Here is a 24,407-nt window from a genome sequence, read left to right as displayed (position 1 = left end):
ACAAACATCCCGACAAGGGAACAATAATATCAAAACAAACATCCCGGCAAGGGAACAATACTATCAAAACAAACATCCCGGCAAGGGATCATTAATATCAAACAAACATCCCGGCAAGGGACAATGGTGATAATAACATATGAAGCGCAATAAACCACAACGGAGTCATAATAATTATAATACAAGACTCACGGGCATGCTTGACACCAACGTATAGATACTCGTCACCATGCTTATACGTCGTACTCCATAATTAACATGTAGCAAATAAGACACAACTCCTTATCCCTCAAGCTAAGGTTAGACCAAACACTTACCTCGGACTTCCACGGCCAACTCAAGCCTCAAACACCGCCTTTTCTTTTGAATTCAGCTCCAAATCAATTGTATCTAGACATAATCGACTTAATAACATCAATAAACGCTGAATAATCCAATTCTAATGCTTATAACTTCTAATCATTCTTCCCAAAACCCGATCACCCATTCATCCACGAGCCCGAATATATAATTTGTTTTAAAATTCGACCCCAAAACGAGGTCAAATTCCCAAATAATCAAAAAGTCCTAACTCTACCCAAATCCCTAATTTTCTACCCTTAATCTCATGTTTTAGGCCTAGAAATCTAGTGGGTGTTGATAAAAATGGAAGAAAACAAGTCAAAGATTACTTACCCAAGAGGTTATGATGAAGAAGTTCTTCAAAAATCGCCCAAGAGGTGTAGAGAAGAAGAAGTTTGTGAAAATTGGGTTAAATCCCGTAATGCATTCCGTTTCTGGACTTTTAAAATAAGTGGGCGAAATTGGCCTTCGCATTCGCGATGCGTTAGGACTGATAGACCTTCGCGTTCGCGATGATCGGCTCGCATTCGTGGAGAAGTAACTCCTCGAGCCTTCGCGTTCGCGCCCCAGTGGTCGCGTAAGTACAATACCCCTTCCCCCTGACTAGGCCACAAGCCTTCGCGTTCGCGATACGAGGCCCGCGTTCGCGAAGAGTAGACCCCCCAAAGCTTCGCATTCGCGACCTGGGTCTCGCGTTCGCGTAGAAGGAAATTTTCCTTCAGCACTATTAACTCATCGCGTTCGCGAAGGTCCTCCCGCGAACGCAAAGAAGAAAATACCAGAATACCAGCAACTGAAAACCTGCAACTTTTTAAGAGTTTAAAACCTTTCGAAACTCACTCGAGCCCTCGGGGCTCCAAACCAAACATACGTACTAACTCAAGAACATCATATGAACTTATCCGTGCGACCAAATCGCCAATATAACATTATTAACATCGAATTAAACCTCAAAATCAATGATTTATTTCAAAACTTCTTCAAAAAATTAAATTCTGCTTTTAAGGTCCGAATCCCGTCAAACGGATTCCATTTCTTATCAAACTTTACAGAATTATCTTAAATCACATATAAGTCCTGTACCGGGCGCCGAAACCAAAATACGGACAAGATACCAACATGTTCTAATCAAAATTCATTTCCAATTCCTTTAAACAATTTCAAAAAATAATTTTCTTCAAAAATTCATTTATCGGGCTTAGGACCTCGGAATTCGATTCCGGGCATACGCCCAAGTCCCATATTTTTCTACGGTCCCTTTGGGACCATCAAATCACGGTTCCGGTTCCGTTTACCCAAAACGTTGACCGAAGTCAAATTAATTCATTTTTATAGTCAAAATTTATCATTTTCACAGATTTTCACATATAAGCTTTCCGGCTACGTGCCCGGACTGCGCACACAAATTGAGGTGATGCTAAAAGAGGGTTTTAAGGCCTCAGAACGGAGAATTTCATTTAAAAACAAGTCGTGAGTTCAACCATTAGTGTACTAGGGAGAGACTTATCTGCAGAACGAAAACGTTCTTCCACAAACTTCAGGTATTCCCTGGCACTTTCTGTTTGTGGAATAGTACCCTTAATGTTGTTGGCAATATTCATTCGCATAAACATAAGGCTTAGCCTGTTAGAGCGTTCCCACGCTTTATGGAAAGACTTCTCATCCGCACTGCTCGGAGCAGTATTGGCAGCAGGCTTATCATTCGGCAGAGCCAAGTCAAGATCCATCACATCTAAGTGGAACTGGACTTGTTCACGCCATTCAGATAAGTTCAATCTGTTGAATACAGTAACAGACAAAGCAAGCGAATGAAAAGGAATAGCTGCAAAATATATAATACATGCTCACAAATCTATATGGATTCAACAAAACAGTTAAAGCATATCGCAATTCTCCTTTGGGTAAATACTATGACACACTATCATAATTTTATTCACCTTTGGGTAAATCCTTAAGTTCTAGCAATAATGAAAATTAATTTATCCACTAATTTTTAATTATAGGCATTTCATTAATTTCATGGATAAACTATAATTTTATGTATGTGTACTTTCTTAAACATACTAGTTTGGCCACTTTGGCGACTAACAAACTATATGAACATAATTGCACACATAAAATAAATATCAGAATATTTTAGACATTCTAGTTTGATCACTTTGGTGACTAACAAACTATATGTGCATTAATACAGGCATAAAATAAACATAAATTTGTAGTATGTATAAATATTAAACATTCTATTTTGATCACTTTGGTGATTAACAAACTATATAAGTTTTAGGCACATACATCAATTATTATACAATACCAGAATCACAATCAATACAATAAAGGATTTACGTGCAATTACTGCATTCCAAAACTTTTAGGAATAAAATATTATCACTGAAGTGGTCCAAAAGATATTAAGATTGCATGTATCCATAAAGTAAAATCGCAAGTCATCTTTGTTTAAAAATCACTTTAGTAGGCCACTGTGTTGGGGAAAAAAGATGCTGCTACATGTGAACATATGGTTTATGTCTAATTTACATTTATAATTCCACAAGAGCACAAAACTTCAAAGGTTGTCGTTATCGAAAAGTAGAGACCAAACTCTTTCATAATTTTTTGTCAATTACCCCATCTTTCTAATTGCTCCATAATCTTAAAAGTAATTAAAGAATTAGAGTTTAGCATTATTTTCCACAAACAGAATTTAACGATCATGATAATTTATTTAAACTATGATTCATAATTGCCGTAGGCAGCACATGATGTCTAAACAACTACGCATTCATAATTAGTTGTGACGAAGATTATCTGTTCAAGCAATCCAGGCTCATGATACTACATGTAAGCATAAACTATAATTCTACCAGGATCTTGAACATGATAATCTTACATGTAATCGTCATAGAAAAACATACCTGAAGCGGAATCCATTATCTTGAAACAGAAGCGTTAATCGGTAAATTGGTTTCTCGCCCTTGCCCTAACTTTTGTTACCGCCGCCTTTAGTGATGGAAGAAAGAAAATAAAATACGGTAATCCTAATGGGTAGGGAGATGACCAATTTATAGGGGTTCTCACTTAATCTGGTACGTCCATCAAGTAACCAATCGGACGGATGAGATTTGATAATTAATTAAATATTAATTATGGGCCTTAAACCTATTGGGCCACATATACGTAGGAAAAATAACTTACAATTTAGTCCTAAAGTTTGGTTGAACTGAATAATCTCTAAATACATTCTATATTATGGATATATTTTAAATAGCAGGCTTAAAAGTAGCTACTAGTGCACTTTACCCGACAATTTAAATAGTACATAATTTGGAAGTTAGGATCACTCAGGAAAATGGTGTATGACCATAAATGGAGCAAGAAGGGTGACTTAAACTTAATAACTCATATAATGTCCTATTCTACAGAATCGTATGCCTATTGCATACCAATTTTAGTCATATATCTGGGGATATTGCCTTTCCGATCATATCCTTTGACAAGCTCATGACCTAACATAATGTTATTAGTGAAAGCTCTGCCTGGCACAAATGCCGCTTGACTGTGTTTCTAAATCATTCATAATTAGTTGCATCCTTTTAGTAATAACCTTAGATATATGGATTTTATATAGCACAGAGCAATATTATACAGTTGCATTCTTGCTTGACTCGATCTAAAAAGCAATAGAATTGGCGATTTTCTGAGTTAAGTTTGATAAAGCGTGCTCATTTATCTCTGCAGTTCTCCTTATAAGTAGGTTGATATGTTACTACTTTGTTAAAAAGAAAGAAAAAACAAAAGGGAAATAAAGAGATCAAGAATAGTCTAATGAATCATGATATGTTCAAGACAAGAACAGATTAACTAACCAATTTTAATACAATTTTTGCATATATCGACAGACCGCTGTTGTCTATGTTGAACTATAAGAATTAAGAAGTCAAGAAGGACCAGAGACAAGTGGGAGAAAAAAAGAAACAAGATTTTTAAATGAATAAGGTTAAGTGTCGTATTAATTGGTATGGGGAGGATTTGATCATTGACCTGATGTGACTAAAAATTGAATGTTATTAATTATGCGTTCACTATAAAAACTACCTTTAACAAAGACCTTAGAGTAGTACAGTAATTTTTAAGTTGCTGTTAGTAAGTTTCTAAACTATAGCTTAGCTTTTAAAACCATTAGTTCGTCAGTATACTTGAGTTTTTTCCTTCGTACAATAAAATTAAAATGTGAATATTAGGCTTAAACGTAATAACTCATCAGATGTCCAAACAGTTTAATAATGTTCTAAAATTTACACATACCCCTCGAACTCATATGAATCGCGATGGATGAGACCAATCACCAATCGCTATTTATATAATACAAAATTATTGGGTCTAACAGTGCTTTAATAGTGAAATGATTAAGCTATGGATCTGGTTAATTAATGTTGTATATCGTCGTTGATTTCAATTTTTCAAATTTAAATTTGCATGTGAATCATGATAGGGAAATGTGTAGGATGTCAAGGATTCAGTAGGATTTGGCCAATATTTTTAGTTTTTCCTTTCCTAGGTCTTTGCCCTTTTTATTTTCTTCATTAGGTTTGTGATATTTGTAAATCTGAAATGAAATGATAACAAAATTACTTGATAGCCGAGATAGAAAGGCACGCCAAGCAGGAAAATGAGCTGCCCAATATATCTGACAAATAAATGGCGGATGCAGAATTTTTACGAAGAAAATTCAGAAAAAAAGTAAATATGTGAAGAAGTTAACGGGATTTAATATCTAATATATGTACATTAAAAAAAGTTTAACCTTATAAATACAATGTAATTTTAAAGTGAACGGGGTACGGCTAAATCCCATTCCGCTCACTTAGTTCCGCGCCTATTGACAATGGAGTGCGGATGGATTGAACTAGTTCTTTTATTACATTTAAAGCAGTCAAATAATAAGTTTGATCATTAAAAAAATGTAACATATATTATTCAGAAAATTTTGATTGCAATGTTCAAATCTCTGTTTTAAAAGGCAGAATTGGGACTCGCCTCGGGACGGAGCACTCGTAAAATGTCCCTGATCTTATGTGTGAGGCTTAGTTCCGTGAGACTTACGTCTTGGCCATCAGCACTTACGCCCCGGACGCGCCCAACGCCCAGCATACTGGGCTCGCCTAATAGAACTTTATGCAATTGTATGTAACTAACCTTGTAAATCCTCAAATTTTCTTAATAAATCGTTGACTATTCAAAATTACTTTTTTCTTAATCATAAATCATTAAGTTGGGAGTATTTTATGTCATAATTAAAATAAAATTTATTGCACATTATCCACTAAGACTGCTATGATAATTAATTTTAACTAAATCTTTCATTTAAAAAATATTTATTTATTAACTTTTGTTATGTCTTTACTATATAATAGTCCATATTTTTTATAATTATTTTTCTAAATATTATATTTTTACGCTTACTGTATTGGAAAAAATTAAGTTCAAGTATAGAATTAATTATGAGGTGACGTGTCATGACACGTGTGCTAGTAAAGGAATGGCAGTTGGCGAAGAATAGTTGATGTCACGACCCTAAACTCGGACCCGGTCGTGATGGCGCCTCTCGTGAAGACAATGCCAGCCGACACTTTCCCATTTTAGTTTTAAGCAAATAAACAATAAGAATTAAGTCTTAAACTCAATAAAATCCCAAATAATAAGCAGTGAACATTACAGTTTGCGGAATAAAACCCAACACAGCCCGACATCGGGTGTCACTAGTCATGAGCATCTATCATATCTAACACAAGTCTGAAAAGTCTACAAAGCTATTACAAAGTCACTATTAAGGGAAAAGAAATGAGATAAGGGGGAGAAACACGTGACTGTGGACGCAAACAGCTACCTCGTGAACTCCGAAGTCTGCCGAGAGCTCTCAACTCTCACTAGCAGGATCAGCAACGCCTGAATCTGCACACGGGGTGCAGGGAGTAAAGTGAGTACTCCAACTCAGTGAGTCATAATCATAAATAAAGATCGAGAAATATGAAATCACGTAAGGCACATTACAGGCTATAATGAAGCAGTAAAATCCAGTAAAACGGTGAACCAGTAAGGATATGTAAAAATCATTTTAGTTCAACTTAAACTTCATGAAATACCTTTTTTAGCAATTAAGCAGGTAAATGACAGGAAAATAAGAAAGATAAACGCATAAAAGTTCGCCCCTCGGGCACAATGTCAACAAATCTGCCCCTCGGGCAATATCTCAGAACAATACCAGCCCCTCGGGCTATATCTCACATTACAATGGGTACCCGCGCTCACTGGGGGTGTGCAGACTCCTGGAAGGGCCCTTTACGGCCCAAACGTAATATCAAGCCATCTCGTGGCATCATCACTAGGCTCTCGGCCTCATATCAATAAGTCACCTCGTGGTGTTCAAAACTCAGGCCCTCGGCCTCATAATGATAATTAGTGTATCACTGTTGCGGCGTGCAACTCAACCCAAAAGTATCCTCACAACACAGGCCCTCGGCCTTACTCAGTCAAAACCACATAATCCACTCGGGCAACAGTAAAAACATGATGCTCAGCCCAAAATATTATTTGAAATATCATTTAGTATGTTAAAAACAGAGTAAACATGGCTGAGTTATGAAAACAGTAGATTATAGCATGACTGAGTACAAGTATAAAGTCAAAACAGTGAAGAAATATCAATAAAAATCCCCTAAGGGTTCAAATAGTTGGCACGAGGCCCAAATATGGCATTCAGCCCAAAACATGATGATAGCAAATAGTTTTCAATCAAATACGCGGTAAAATAGTCATTCGGGATGAACTAAGTCACAATCCTCGATAGTGCACGACCCCACGCTCGTCATCAAGTGTGTGCGTCACCTCAACATAGCACAACGATGTGCAAATCCGGGATTTCATACCCTCAGGACATCATTTACAATCATTACTCACCTCAATCCGATCCAAACTCTAGCCCGCGATGCCTTTACCCTTGCGAATCGACCTTCAGATGCTCCAAATCTAGCCACAATTAGTACATAACCATTAAAATATGCTAAGGGATCAAAGCCCACTCGAAAAGATTCAATTTACATCAAAAATCCCGAAATTGCTCAAATCCGGCCCCCGGACGCACATCTCGGAATCCGATAAAAATCACATCAATAGAATACTCATCCTCTCATGAGTCTATACATACCAAGAACATCAAAATTGGACCTCAATTGCCCTCTCAAATCCCCAATTTACACTCTCCAAATTCAAGCCCTAATTTCCCAATTTTAGGCTTTAATCTCCATATATTTTATAATTAAACAAGGAAGAATCAACGTAGGATCGAGTATAGAGTTCACAAATCTTACCTCCAGGTGTTATCTCTTGAATCCCTCTTCAAATCTTCTCAAAAAGCTTCAAAACCAGTCAAAAATGGTGAAAGTTAGCCCCAAAATCGCGGACAATGACTATTTAATCATTCTGCCCAGGCATCAAAAACCTTCTTTGCGAACGCGGTCAAAGCCTCGCGTTCGCGAAGCACAACCTCAAGTTGACAATTCTTCCTTCATCACGATCGCGACAATCACTACGTGAACGCGAAAGCTTGACTTTCTAACTCACTGCGAATGCGACACCACCTCCGCGAACGCGAAGAACAAACACTCCGGACCCAACTGCTCACCTTCCTTCTATGCGAACGCGGCATGAACCTTGCGAACGCGATGCACAAGACTCCAGCCATTCGCGAACGCGGAGCCTTCATCGCGAACACGAAGGCTAATTCCTCAGCCTCACCAGATAACCCTTCGCGAACGCGACAACCTACTCGCGAACGCGAAGGTCAATTTTCCTGAAATCCTTCAGCAGTTTTCTGCAACTTTTCAAAACATGAAATGGCCCGATTGACCACCCGAAACTCACCGGAGGACCTCGGGACCTCAACCAAACATGCCAACATATCCCATAACATTATTCAAACTTCTTCCAACCTTCAGAACGCTCAAAAAAACATTAAAACACCAAATTTGCATCGAATTCAAGCCTAAGAATTCCAAAATTTTCTAAATTACGCTTTTGATAAAAAAAAACCAACCAAACCACGTCCGAATGACCTGAAATTTTGCACACACGTCACAAAGGACACAACGGAGCTACTGCAACTTCCGTAATTCCTTTCCGACTCCTATATCCAAAATCTCACCTATCAACCAAAAAACGCCAAAATCTCAATTTCACCAATTCAAGCCTAAACTTTCCACGGACTTCCAAAATGCATTATGATCACTCTCCTAAGTCCCAAATCATCTAACGGAGCTAAACAAATCATAAAAATTTTGATTTGAGATCATATACAAATAAGTCAAATCTTGGTCAAACTTTTCAAATTTCAAGCTTCAAACTAAGAACTGTTCTTCCAAATTCATCCCGATTACCCTAAAAACCACAACCAACGATTTACATAAGTCGTAATACATCACACGGGGCAAGTCATGCCCGAGAACTGGCGAGCAAAGTGCAAAAGCTCAAAACGACTGATAGGGTCATTACATCCTCCCCCATTTAAACATATGTTCGTCCTCGAACGTGCCTAGAGTTATTCCAAAAGCCAACCAATGGATGAATAAACTTACCATGCATATACCCATGGGTGATCCCACGTCACCCTATCTCGTATAGGTCCGATAACACAATGTAACTGATATTTCACAGTCCAACCTAGCCCATGAACCTTAAACCACATTTCCACTTCTTAAATCACCCACAAGATCAAAATCTCACATCTATACTCAGAATAAGCCTGAACAAGCTGTAATAACCGATACCCCCAACCTCAGGTGCAATTATATGATATACCATATAACTCAAACGCTTGCAGTAATAACTTCTAATCACAATAGCTACACACAACAACCGAATACCGATAGAAAACCTCTTATCAACTAAAGTCTCATCACAACACTTTCATACACTGCTATGATAAATGAAACACGCAATAAACCATAACTATTCCTCAGATCAACCATTCATGAAGCCATTTCTCCTTTGGCAAAGACCATAGAAAATTTCTGAGCCGAACCTCGATATTATCCTTCCAACATGCTGAAACCGAATCTGTTTGTATTTATTCTAGATCCCGACGATCACATCCAATCCGACACAACTACTCTGGTGACATGACACATTAATACCATCTAAGGCCACAACACGTGCAATCCGCACACTGATAAGCAACAATACGAACATACCTAGATCATAAAAATGACTCAACTGAAAGAGTTGTACCATAAGCTCACCAGAACCACCACACACAATGTTGAGAACCCGTCACACATCATAGAAACAGAACGCACGAATCCAACCCGAAGGGTCACACCTCCACATAGCTCCGTTACAATGCGCGACCCTACCCAAGCACTGGTCCACATGGAAAACCTCAAGTCACTATGCTCAAAATTGACAACCACGCGCAATTTGATGTCTAGAACCAAAGAAAATCATCATAACCATGGTGGAACAATTGACATAACATTACACAACCCGAAAGGACACAACCGATGCGCCATACGCCAAGCAATATCCAATACTCCTCTCGCTCGAGTTCCACTGGGAGACCCCAATAACACCGCATGACATGTGCCTATATCCAACAAATCCCAATGCCTCACAACACGGAAAGGTAACTCATAGATCTCCCCAGATTACTAATAATCTCAATAACAATCGAATCAACACATCCCTCAATAATACAACTCGGAGCCAACCAAGCCGACTCAAGTTAGAACACACATCCACATTGGCCTGCCAACAAACCCTTTAGCAAGGAAACCCGAAGCTGCTCCCTAGACTCCTTTAACTCTGCCGGTGCCATACGATACGGTGGCTGACATCAAATCAATACCGAAATCAACAACCTTCCCCGGCGACATGTATAGCCATAAGAACATATCCAAAAAGTCCCTCACCACCGGAACTGAATCAATGGTAGGAGTCTCTACACTGACATCTATCACGAAAGCCCAAATAAGAAAGACAATCCTCCCCAGCCATCCGCTGGGTATTCGAAATATAAAACCACCCTACTAAGAACATAAAATTCGTCGAACCTCGCCACTCAATCCATGGAATTTCCGGCATAGCCAACATCGCCACCTTAGCGCAATAGCTCAGAATGACACAACACTGAGACAACTAGTCTATACCCAATATCACATCCAAAATCTAACATACCCAGCAATAAAAGATCTACTCGGGTCTCCAAACAAATATGAGAACTCCTAGTCTCCAACTCCATATAACACACAAATCACCATACTTGATCCCAATTCCGCCATCTGAATACATACCACACCTCTAATACCCAATCATTCCACGAGAGATACTCTAAAATTCTTCTGTTCCACCAAGCAAACTCGAATATCAGCAGTTGATCTAACAAGAGAGTGTCACAATACTACCGAAGTACCATCAACTTAATCACATTGCCTTTTTCTGAAACATATACCTTTGTCAAATCACCCCAATCAGCAATACCATTTCCTTAATCATCTGAAGATCATTCCCCTAATCATCTGAAGCTCATTTCTCTAATTATCTGAAGCTGCTGCTGCCTAAGGATGTTATGATCTTCCTTTCAGAACTGAACCGAGACCTTACTCATGCAAATTTCAAGCCTACACCACATACCGTATAAACCATACAGTCCGAGGGTAACCACGAGAACTTCATATCCCTTCCGAGCCACAAGTAACTACGTACTCAACTAACCAAGAACTTTTCCATTGGACCCCATCTAGGAGAAAATCACTATACATCCCATGCTCCTTATGCCCGTGGAAAATATACACCTCTAATCGTGGTAGAAATCATCAAGAACTTTCTGAATTCCATTCGCACAAACCAAACCTGTCAGGACTGAATTCTTTTAACTCAACCAAGCTACGCAGGCCACTAAAACCCAAGGGCATCACCGTGAAACACCTGTATAAACTCATTACCTCATATGCATCCAAAGAACTAGTCATATCCCTTACCATACCGATTCGGCCTACCACCAAGCTATCCCATCTATCCAAGTTTCCTTATGATTTACCTTCAACTTGATACTCCTTCTTGCCATAACACCACAATTCCTCAACCCAGACTCACCGCACGAGACCTAAGCATAAAACCATATCGACTAAGGCTCATAAGCTGCCGAACACTATCTTAAATATTCCCAAACGCACCACATTCAAAATACCTACCCTGAAGAGATTTTCCTGCGGATCCAAATCCATTACCTTCACCTTCTAATACTGATACGTAGAATCCCATAATGATGTAGAAATACCACGAGTTTTGACACCTTCCAATGCAAGCTTCAGTTTTTAGCCAAAAATACAACTCAAAAATTTCCACTTATTACATGAAAAATTTTGAACCCATTAGAACCATTCGCGAGAGTCATTCACTCTACTCAAACTACAATTAGCCTGATCAAACGAATCGAACAACCTATGCCACATTAGCACTCTGACATCGCAGAGTGTAACCTCATCTTAATGCAACCAAGCAACTCCATGTTCTAAGCACCGCACACCCTTTACCCATAACAACTCAAGATATTCCATTATTCTCATACACCTACGAAGCATAACATAACCTTTTCCTTTACTCGAGCCATCCTCGGTGTCAAATATTTGTAAGCCATAACTGATTCACCCGAACGCCTCAAACTGGAACCAACATAGCACATAACCGTGCAATCAACTAATCAATAGCAGACTCCCCCACTTGGCTCAAAGCCGTAGATCAAAACACACTCAATAACAAATAACGCATATACTCTATTGCTGCCATAATACCATAGCGATATTAAATTCGATCCTTCATAAGCTCGTGAAACATAGACCATCTAGTATTTTAACTCTTATGCAAATCTCGCATTCACTCTCGTAACAGTTAAACCCACTCTCTTAAGCAACCCAAATTTAAATTGCAACACATATATTTCACTTGTAAATGAGATCTTCTAACTGACAACATAAGGATCACACAACCTCAGAACACTCTGCAGGAGATAACCCACCTGCTTTGCCTCAAACTAGCATTTATATATACCTTCCACTATAATAAACATTACGCAGTCACTTAATCTTCTTGAGTCTGAACTCATACCGCAATATGAAATTTACTTCACTCCCAACTAGGACACATGAAAAGATTCTCCACACACCCACAACTCGGGTTTATACCTCAAATCAAGATGGAAATCAAGCACCTAATAGTCCTTGCTGCCCCAAAGCAGACCCTTCTCGTCTCATTCGATTCATATGAACACATCTCGCAGTCACATCACCCTCATCATGTAGCTATCCAGTCATTACTTCACTTAATAGGGACACAACAACACATATAAATCCAAAAACACGCGCATTACGCAATCAACAGCTCAGGGCTCAAGCTATAGGCAAAAATCCAGCCTCAAGTATTCCAGTCTGCCCCAACATCAACATACAAGGATCACTTCTCGCCCCTCAACTAGGGAATCACAAGCCATCAATGCACATTTGGTATTGACTGCTCATGCACGCATGCGTGCATGGAAGAAATTCAAAGAGTTACATTTCAAGCTGAATCAAGGACGCACGATAAAAATTCAAGAATGTGAAGTTTTTTTCCCTAAAGGTTCTGCAGCCTCTCGAGGATAAGTACAGACGTCTCCGTACTGATCCACGAGACTATACTAAACCTGCTTATGACTCATGAGACCTATATAACCTAGGCTCTGATACTAACTTGTCACGACCCTAAACCGGGACCCGGTCGTGATGGCGCCTCTCATGAAGACAAGGCCAGCTGACACTTTCCCATTTTAGTTTTAAGCAATTAAACAATAAGAATTAAGTCTTAAACTCAATAAAATCTCAAATAATAAGCAGTGAACATTATAGTTTGCGGAATAAAACCTAACACAGTCTGACATCGGGGTGTCACTAGTCATGAGCATCTATCAATTCTAACACAAGTCTGAAAAGTCTATAAATCTATTACAAAGTCACTATTAAGGGAAAAGAAGTGAGATAGGGGGAGAAACACGGGACTGCGGACACCAAGCAGTTACCTCGTAAACTCCAAAGTCTGCCGGGAGCTCTCAACTCTCACTAGCAGGATCAATAACGCTTGAATCTGCACACGAGGTGAAGGGAGTAAAGTGAGTGTTGTTGATACCCAATTTTTCCCTATATATTTTAAATATGCATAAATACCTTCAAAATAGCATGTATATGTATATATAAGCATGCACAAGGTTTTTATAATTTTCCCATTATTTTAAGAGTTTAAATGTATTTATTTTCTCCTCTTTTATTCATAAAATCCCCAATAATTATTTTCAAAATTATTGTTATGATGATTTATTTATTTAATTTATGTACTTATGCCAAAATATGGCTAAATTATTTTTCATGCATCTTTATAATTGCATTTAGTATTCTTTAAGCTAAATTGCATATAATTGCAATGTTAGCCCATTTAAATGTATAATTATATCTTTTGGCGTGAAATTGGTCCCTATATTTTTAAAATGATAATGACATATTTTAAATTATTTTGGCAAATTAAATTATTTTCTAGAAAATTACTTATTATTTATTATAAATTAAAATAGGGAAATTGGCTACTTAATAGCCAGATTTGGCTTTCAATTCTAGCCTAATTTGAACCCACTTCCAGCCCAATTTCCTACCCAATTAACCCGACCCAGACCCTATAAACTTCTACCCAAACCCGGAACCCATCTATCCGGTCAAATCCTGACCGTTGATCTCCCAGATCAATGGTCTAAACAAGCCCTTTCCTTTTTTAATCCTAAAGACCACTAACCCTATCTCATTTCTGAGATTCCACCGCCCTCAAACTCTCTCATCTCCTCTCTTCTCTCAACCTAACCCTAATCCCCTTCAATCGCCGCCTCCTTGTCCGGTCATCTCCGGCGATCACCTTTCAACCCCAAGCCTCCAATGGTTCCTCCATTGCCTTGCTCCTCATTTCTGAGACTTTCAAGGGCCTGGGCCATGCCGATTTGGATCTAGGATTTCTGTTTTGGTTGTTCATGGATTCTCTGGTGTGATTTTGGGCAAAATCACACCATATCTATTACGATCTTTGAAGTTTATAGCAAGTTCTTCCATTTCTATTTGGGTTTCCTTTGAAACCCTAACTTTCGTTTGTAACTCTCAGATCTGTGCTCTTTTTAATGACTTAAGTCTTTTTCTTTCTATGTTTTACACTATTCTCAAACTTTTTTTGAAAAATTATCAACTTTAAGCCGTTTTTACTTTCTTTAAAGTTAGGGTTTCTCATAGTTTCTTCTACACTTGTTTAAACTGATTTCTCTTTATGTTTAAACCTCTTTCCTTGCATATCTTGACTGATTCTATGATTCTTACTGCTTTTTAACTCGCCTATGTTAAAAGCCCTAAAAAAATTTTAGATCTTTTTTGTTTTGGTTCTGTGTGTTAGCATGACTACTCGATTTTGTTAAGTTTCTGTGGTTACCATTCTTCGAATGGTTTTTTACTGAGTCTTTAGCTTACGTGTATCACCTCTGTGTGATTGTATTCATCTTGATTTGTCAATATTGCTGACCTTGCCTGTTTGCTACGTCTGTTTGTCCTTCTCTATTGATATGTTGAAGTATAGAATCATAACCCTCTCTTGATTTGATTCTGATTTCCTTAATTGGTGGTTTGATTGAAAGATTTCTTTTAAAACCCTAAAATTCTACCTCGTCTGCTTAAATTGACTGATTCCCTACCTTATTTGCTGTGGTATTTTATTCTGACTGAATCCTTTCCTTAATTAGAGTTTGCTGAACTTAGTCCTAATGGGCTACCCTATGCTTACTGAACCTTGATTCTTTCCTAACTAGTCATGTACTGATTGTCTCTTGCCTTATATGTTACTGGTTCTTACCGTTTGAAGTAATTCCCTTAACTTAAGGGAGTACTTGCCTTGATTGGTGACTGACTGATTCTGAGTTCCTTAATTATCATGCTACTATAATTCTTACCTTATTTTACTACCTGTTTTCAACTATAAATACTCTAGTCTTTCACTAACACAATACACATGAACACTTGGGTTCAAAAACTATCTCTCATACTTAAAAAACCTCTGCTCTCTCTTGTGCTATTTGCTACTGTTAGCCGGCTTCAAGCCAAGGATAACCATTTATACTCTCTTGTTCTTTCATTCTACTCTTTACTGGTATGTCCTAATTTCAATTCAAAGTTCCAACGACAACATGCTTCTCCTATTGTTTCAGTTTCTCTTGTTTCTGGTTTGCTTCTATTTGTGGTTCTGTTGTGAAATTCGTAGTTAAGAGTTACATTATCAACATGTTATTATGTCTTCCCCTTCCTTTAGATTAGTACATTCCCCTTATGTGTGTTTCTGAGCATGCCTTACCAATTGTCTTTTACTTATTGTATACTCACCACCCTATATCCCATGGTTCCCCAAATCCCTATCACCCATCTATGCGTTTGTGTTCTTCATGACTAGTTCTGTTACTATGCAAGTGTCAGCTATTTCTGAGCATGTCTAAACCAGTCCTAAGACCTTTGCTGGGGTTATATGTTTGTAGTCAATTGTTCTATATGTCCCAAACCCCTTGACCTCTGTGTGTGACTATTGAATTCACTTGGTTCTGTGAACTAGCTGTGTATGATCCTATCCTAAGGTGTCTGAACTTTGTTAACTACTCCAATCTCTTTTTCAAACAAATCTTTGTTGTTTTACTGAATTACTTTTAAAAAGGACTTTTGTTAAGTACAGTCTTACTAAAACTCTTTCCACTTGTGTCCTTCACTTCTCACGCTACTCTTAGTCAATAAATTCTGCCCCCTTTAGTAAGTGTACTGCTTTGGGATCCTTTTGAGAACCCTTTAAACTCTGGCATACTGAGGCTGGCCTTTTCACACTGTACTTGTTCAATTCTTTGGTTACTAAGTCTAGGTGTAAGCATTGTCGGGGATCCTTGAGATCCTTAGGGAACTTTGATGCACCTAGACTCTAATTTTGTCTATGTAACTGAGGCTTATGAGACCATTGGAGGCTTTGGGAAACCTGAGCCAAATTGAAGACTCCCTATAGAATAGCTTCTTGATTTTCTATTTTACTTATGTAATTCATTCATTGGCCTGTAATAATTTGTAAATAGATATTTGGGGTATTTAGAAAAAGGGTGGGTAGATGCATACTTTATGGGGTAATACGGGTAGAAATCCTGCTCTTAGGACCTTACTTTTAAAGTCTGATTGCTTGCCTCAATAGAAAATATGCTCATAGGGTTTTACTCCTTAATTTGATACCATGCTTATAGGTCCCAAACAATCATGTCTTAAAATCAGTTTAATAATAGACGCCATGCCTATAGGACCTGATCCAATTTCAGTTATAAAGAGTATTTATGTATGTTTTCTATGGCTGCAAATCGTTAACAATCAGTAATCCGCCTAGATATCATGCCTATAGGGAGCTCTACTCACAATACTGTCACGACCTGGTTCACCCTCCGTGAACCATCGTGACGGCACCTAGTCTCTACGACTAGGTAAGCCTAGAATGCGGAAAAAAACCCAAACTTGCGGAATAAAAGAAAAAAAATAGTTTAAAGCAGAAATAGAGAAATGAAACAGCGTTTTAAAGGTGCCGCTCGGCATACACAACATTTTACTTCTCAAAACCAATACATACTCCCAAAACCTAGAAACCCATGAATCACAAGCTACGAAACATTGTAAAATGCTCTAATTCCGGAATGTCTACAACAATAGTAAAGATAGAAGGGCTGTCACTACAAGATAGAATAAAGAGAGAGACTCCTCGGTCTGCGAACGCGGCATATGTACCTCAAAGTATCCGAAAGATCGCCTCACCTCAAGAATGGTAGGCCTGAGTAGAGGTACCTGGATCTGTACATGAAAAACATGCGCAAAAAGGACATGAGTACACTACAGCGGTACTCAGTAAGTGCCAAGCCTAACCTCGGTGGGGTAGTGACGAGGAAGGTCTGGGCCCTACTGAGATAAAATAAATAATAAGATGACCGGATAAGATAAGCAGTACAGTTTAAAACTAACTATAAGAATTTAATACAGGAAAACAAGGAATTCAATAACTGAAATAGAGGCAAAACAATCACAAGGAAATAACCGGGGATCTCTCAGTATCACCAGGATCTCTTTGTACCCTCAGTATATGCCAGGGATCTCTTGGTATCCCGAGGATCTCTCGGTATCCTAAATATATGCTAGGGATCTCTTGGTACCTCGAGGATCTCTTGGTATCCTCAATGTATGATAGGGATCTCTTGGTATCCCGAGGATCTCTTGATATCCTTAATGTATGATAGGGATCTCTTGATATCCCGAGGATCTCTCGGTATCCTCAATGTATGATAGGGATCTCTTGGTATCCCGAGGATCTCTTGGTATCCTTAATTATACGTGCTGGGGATCTCCCGGTATCCTGCACTTCAGCTCAAATTGTAAATGTATGTAGGGTATCTCCCGGGATGTCGTCCCGTAGTCCCAAAGTAAAACACACAACTATGGCACAAGGAATACTCAAATAAACTCAACTCCATAACAAGGTAACACAGACAATTCTAACCTAGCATGCTTCACGTAATACAAATAAGGCAGTTAAAGCAATTAGACAATTAGACATGCTTCTCTAACTAATAGCAGGTTTAAAAGTACAAGTAGAATAAATAGAAAGGGAAAACACAATTAAAATTACTTAATGAAAACAAGATTTTCAACAATTAGCACAAGTAGACACTCGTCTCCTCGCGCACAAGGCATTTCAATTATCACAATACCAATCCTAAGGGGAAAATCTCCCACACAAGGTTAGACAAGCCACTTACCTCGAACCAGCTCAAAAATCAACCCGAGGCCACGTTCGTGCCACGAGTACTTGACTCCAAATGGCTCAAATCTATTCAATTCAATTTCATAATGTAAATAACACTTCAAGTAACTGATTCTACAATTAAATTCTAAGCTAATACGCGTAATTAGGTAAAATGACCAAAACACCCATCGGGCCCATGTCTCGGAATCGGGTAAAATTTACATTTTTAGAATCCTCATACCCTCACGAGTCTAACCATACCAAAATTATCCAATTCCGATACCATTTGGTCCTTCAAATCATCATTTTACATTTTTGAAAGATTTCACAATTTTCTTCCCAAATTCCATCCCAAATCACGAATTAAATGATGAATTCAATGATAGATTCATGTACTCTAGCCAAATCCGAGTTAGAATCACTTACCTCGATGAATTTCTTGAAAAACCTTCGAAAAATCGCCAAAATTCGAGCTCTCTAGGTCAAAATTTTAAATAAAACCCTAAAACTCATATTTATAGTGCACCTCCCGAATTTTCACCACTGCTGACTGCACAAAAATCATTACTGACCGCGGTGGAGCACCGCTGATCGCACAAAAACCAGTGCTGTCAACGGTGGATTTGACTGCAGTGATATGCTTTAGTATTTGGCCATAACTTTCTCTACAGATGTCCAAATTGTGATTTCTTTACCTTTCTGAAAACAAGACACGAAGAGCGACAATTTCCATTTTTGAATCATCTCAAAATTCGTTGTAGATCAAAAGATATAAGCTTCCAAAGTCAGACAACTGAAACTTTCCTCACCGCAGACCGCACTGGATTTTGTGCGGCCATAAAGCCCCCACCGTGGCAGCACAAAATCCTGTGCGGACCGCACTGGTTGGTTCAGAGGTCTGCAACTCCTTTGGACCTGCACCAACTATGATTTTAGGCCTAAAACATCCCGAAACTTACCCGGAACTCACCCGAGCCCCCGAGACTTTAAACCAAATGTACCAACACATCCCATGACATCATTCAAACTTGTTTAAAACTTCGGAATGCTCACAACGACATCATATCACCAATTTAATATAGGATTCAAGCCTAAGAACTCCAAGAACTCTTAAATTATACTTTTGATCAAAATGTCTATCAAATCTTGTCCGAATGACCTGAAATTTTGCAAGCACGTCACATTCAACACTACAGAGCTACTCCAACTTTCGGAATTCCATTCCCACCCTTAGATCAAAATCTCACTATCGGACCGGAAACTTACAAAAATTCGACTTTCGGCATTTCAAGCCTAAGTTAGCTACGGACCTCCAAAAGACAATCCGATCACGCCCCTAAGCCCGAAATCACCCAGCGGAGCTAACGGAGCCATCGAATTTCCATTCCGAAGCCATCTTCACAGTGTTCCGACTACGGTCAACGTTCCAACACTTAAGCTCTCATTTAGGGACCAAGTGTCTCAAACTCTCCGAAACTCAAAACTGAACATCCCAACAAATCAAAATAGCAGAAATAAAATCGGAGAAAGTAGTTAATAGGGTATCAGGGCGTTAATTCTTAAGATGACCGTCTGGGTCGTCAAAAATACTGTTTGATAATTTAATTAGCCTAATAAATCAACTTGATTACGCCTAGTTCTTTAAAATTGGTCTTATTAAGTATTAAGCATTTCCTGAAACAAGTTCTTTCAAAACTGCCTCAATTTTATTAGATATCATGCCTATAGGTATTAAAGAAGTCTATTTCCAAAATCTGTTTATTTCTGCATTAATGCAGACACCAGTGTTCTGCATATAGGCAAGCCTTTAGGGTGTTTTCAAAAATTACATTTCTCTAAAACTATCTCCGTCGCTTAATGTTTCTGATCCTAACAGGCTTTTAAAAGAGTCCCTAGGCAACTATTACGGTATAACCTCTGAGTCTAAAAAACTTGTTTGTTTTTGCATATTCACTTAGATATCATGCTTTAGGACATTGATTAATAAAAGACCTAAACTATGTTTGAGTCGTGCTGCTTGTGTGTTTGTTTGAGGAGGAAACTCTGAGCCTTTTAATTGCTCCCATTATGTGTGAAAGTCCTAAATATTTTGACTGTCGCCTTAGAATTTTCGCCTTTCTAAACCTTAGGGGTACGTCTAGAACTACCTATAGGTAGAGGTCCTAACTCCCTCTAGGACCATTAAGAAGGGACGGGTAGTAGCATGCAATAGGAATCATTGACCAGACACTCGTTTTGCCTGACCAATAAGGGGATGGGAAGGGTAGACATGGGATATGATGACTTTGCGTTAATGTCACGTGTAGCCCCTCATTGAGGAGTGTTTATCGGACATTGCGTGGGGGTGATCCTATAGGATAACCAACCTTGGACCCCTCCTTACCAAATCCTCTCTTTATTTAAATCTTTGTTTTACAACTTGTTCAAACATTTAACTACTTGAGTTATCCAATGTGCTTTACTTGAAACTTATTTGATTCGACTGTTTATATGGACTAACTTGTGAATATAAGTTCGGTCAGGACCCACAGTTGTGGACCAAGAGGGGTTCCTAACACCTTCCCCTCGACGTTTCTTCGAGCCCTTACCCTAATCTCTGGTAATGCAAACCAACCCAAGAGTTAATCGCTCTAGATGTCCTAACACACCATAGTTTGTAGGTGGTGACTCCCCGAATACCCAATTCCCAAAAGGAAATGAGTCATTACACCCCATGAATGTCGAATCCTAGTTCTCTTCCCCCATCAAAAAGGGGAGGGAAAAAGGGGGCGCGATAGCATGGCGACTCCGCTGGGGATATTTTTTAGGCTCTTACCATAACGAACTTGTCTTTTACAAATTAGTCCAAGCATGTTTATCCCGTACCCTGCTCTTTTATTTGAATTTAACTGCCTATTTTAAGCATTTATATTTCTTTTATTCATGAAATTGACCTGTCTCTTTGTTTTCCTTTTTCTGTAACTGCCTTTTCAATTATTAAATACTGTATTTATTTTTCCTATGTGAAAATACTTGACTACATGTTATTAATTGCTGCATAGATCATGCTCTATATCATATTCCACTCGTGTGTATCAAATCCTATAGCAACACTTTAATGAGTGGTTGCGCTCTTCCTATTTATTACCCTTAAATTCGGAAAGGCTTATTTGCGGTAAAACCAGTCGATCAGCGGTACAGTCAACGATTCCGTGCCTTCCCCCTCATGTTGTCCGCTTGAGGGTACCAGTCTAAAACCCCTAAGAAACCTTACTCTGTTTAAATTGTGCATGCATCATGGTCAAACCTAGTCGGATCAGTTATGTTGTCCACATAATGATATTTTAAGATAAGATTTATCTAAAGTCTATCGGGTTTTCCATAATCCCAACAGATGCAACCACGTTTTGTGTATTAATTTGGAGAACTAAATGCCGATATGCTGATCATAAATGTATAAATAGTCGATCCGGTAGGGGTAAGGTCTAACCATTTTGTTTTGGAGAAAATGAGGCACGAGGTCCCCAGATTTGGTATGGTTAGCAACATCCCTCAATTGTTGCTAGATTGGTGGGAGGATCTTTCCTCAAGTGACAAGAAGCATGTGAAAAAGTACCTGGGTAACTTGCCTTCCCTGCTAGATATTGAACCAAACAACAAATTGATCGAGGCTGCCCCTATTCTGGGATAGTGAAAAAGCTGTGTTCCGTTTTGGTGGCATAGAGATGACACCGCTTCTAGAGGAAATAGGAGGACTTGCAGGGTTGACTTGGGATAGTCCTGGGATTTTGGTGCCAGAAAACCGTACGGGCAGGGGATTTTTGAAAATGATGGGGATTTTCGTGTTCATTGTGTGCTTCCTAGGGCTGATAGTGTTCCCAATGAAAAAGGGAAGAATCCACACTAGGTTGGCCATGGTCACCAAAACTCTGATGGAGGGGATTATTGGACAGACATATACCATAGTCCCCATGATCATAGCTGATATCTACAGGGCCCTGCCCTGGAGCAAAGAGGGGTCAAGCATTTCGGGGGTTGTAACTTATTGCTGCAGTTATGGTTGTTGGAGCATCTCCAAAAGGGTCGATATCGTCAAGAATTTTCGCGAAAGGCTTGGAACGACCACATTGTTTTCCATCACCCTAAGCAGATGACCTACATTCTGGACAGATTTGCTCAGCCGGAAAGTGCCAGCGAATGGGTAGAGTTCTTCGACAATATGACCAAGGGACAAATGTAGTGGATGGTTGAATGGTTTCCAACAGACGAGTTTATTATCAGGTCCAGAGATGCTCCGCACTTGGTGTTGATCTGGTTCAGAAGGAGATATCCATATGTTCCTGTGCGAGTTATGAGGCAAGTAGGCAGAAAACAGATTGTACCAAGGGTCGTCAAGATGAGTCATTTCAGGGCTAATTTCCAAGACGACGACATTCCTTACAAGTGCCAAGCTCAGCACATGTGGCACTGCAAAATCATTGTGGAGAAAAGCACTATTGAGCCAGACAGATATCACGCGGGGTACGAGCCTCTCTACCTGGCATGGTTAGAGGACAATCTGAATGGAACGGTGACACAGGGGACTGGTCGAGGGAACAAAATCATAGACGAGGAAGCTGAAGCCCAAGTCAAATACAACAGGTTGCGCAAGAGGGTCCACGACTCTGAGAATGAGCATTGAGAAATACATGAGAGGAACGTGAGGTTGATTGAGGAATGGAAAGAGATGGCAGTCACTTCCAATAGGAAACTGGAGTATCTGTATCAAGGAATAGTGGAGCTGGAGGGCAAAGTCATAAAAAGGATTGAAAACTGCCAGAATACTAAGGGAGCCGAGGGAGGACATCTGGCCCGAGCCTACTTGCTGCTGGGACTGCGCGAGCTGGGAGATCTGTTTGATGGAGTCCGGAAGATCGAATCTCTGGAGGGTCCTTCTGGGACCAAATAGATTAGATTTACTTGCTTTTCTTAAAATGTAATAAGGCCAAGTGCCAGTAGCGACTTGTTTTATTATTGTGTTAGTGTCCTTTTGGATTCATCTACTTTTATGTTATGAAATGAAGCATTTATTGGAATTCGAAGTTCTCCAAATTTATTTGTCTCTAGGCCTACTTCGGGCACAACGAGGCTCCCAAATTAGGATGCGAGTTTATATTTGCAATATGTGTTTAAATACTGCAAACATTTCAGAATCCTCACTAACGCGTTACCTTTTTGTTTTTGTTTATTTTTATTATTATTCCCATCCCCTTAGGTTGGTTCATCCATACTGGCCTCATCAGCATATTATACCAGATCTAGGGGCCCTCCACCTCCTCCTCCTCCAAGCAACACAAAAAGCAGATGGAAAGCAAAAATGGACGACTTAAGTGGAATACGAAAGGAAAATGGTGAGAATAAACTTTCTGCGAATATGCTACTCGTTGGAGGTCAGGCCCTCTTTGGATGAAGAACAGATGAATAAAATCTTTGTCAGAGCATAGGATCTGCAATATTATGAGAGACTGATGGTCATCGAAAATCACAAATTCTCTGATATCATCAAGCTCGGGGAAAGGAACGAGGAAGGAATCAAGAGTGGGATGGTAACAAATTTTGAGGCACTGCAAGCCACAAATAAGGCACTACAATCAGGTGGCATATCGAAGAAGAGAGATGTTGGGGCAGTAATGGTGGCCCAGCGCCCAAAACTCCACTCACATATCAAACACCTCCACCCACCTACCAAACACCTCCACCCACATATCAAAGCCCTCTACCCACCTATCAAACACCTCCACCCACATACCAAGCATCACCACCTACATATCAACCTTCATCTCCCAGATATTCCCAACCAGCCACTGTCCATCATACCTACAATTCCCAACCATCCCACTTCCAATCACCACCAACTCGCCAAAATTATCCAAGACCAAGACACAACTTCGACCACAAGCCACCCAGACAATATACCGCCATTGCTGAGCCCATCGACCAATTGTATGAAAGGTTAAAGGCCGCAGGTTATGCCACTCCTATTCCCGTTGTGGCACTAGAAAATCCATCCCAATGGGTCAATCCGAACAAAACATGTGCATACCACTCCGGTATGAAAGGGCACACCACTGCTGAGTGCCGAACATTGAAGGATAAGATCCAGACACTTATTGGCAACAAGGTCATACAAGTAAAGGAAGCTGCAC

At 39.3% G+C, this 24,407-nt stretch overlaps 1 protein-coding gene across 1 annotated transcript; it reads right to left on the bottom strand.

The window, feature by feature from the left end:
* Positions 1-1,799: 1,799 nt before the first annotated feature.
* On the bottom strand, positions 1,800-3,270 carry LOC104245416 (uncharacterized). Its single transcript, XM_009801016.1, has 2 exons — positions 3,255-3,270; positions 1,800-2,164 (listed from the first exon to the last, which is right to left on the bottom strand). Exons 1-2 carry the CDS (start codon positions 3,268-3,270, stop codon positions 1,800-1,802), a joined length of 381 nt encoding a protein of 126 aa, XP_009799318.1.
* Positions 3,271-24,407: the final 21,137 nt, after the last annotated feature.

Source organism: Nicotiana sylvestris, chromosome 4, assembly GCF_000393655.2.
Source record: "Nicotiana sylvestris chromosome 4, ASM39365v2, whole genome shotgun sequence".
NCBI classification, from domain to species: Eukaryota; Viridiplantae; Streptophyta; class Magnoliopsida; order Solanales; family Solanaceae; genus Nicotiana; species Nicotiana sylvestris.
This window is presented reverse-complemented; position numbering and strand designations above follow the sequence as displayed.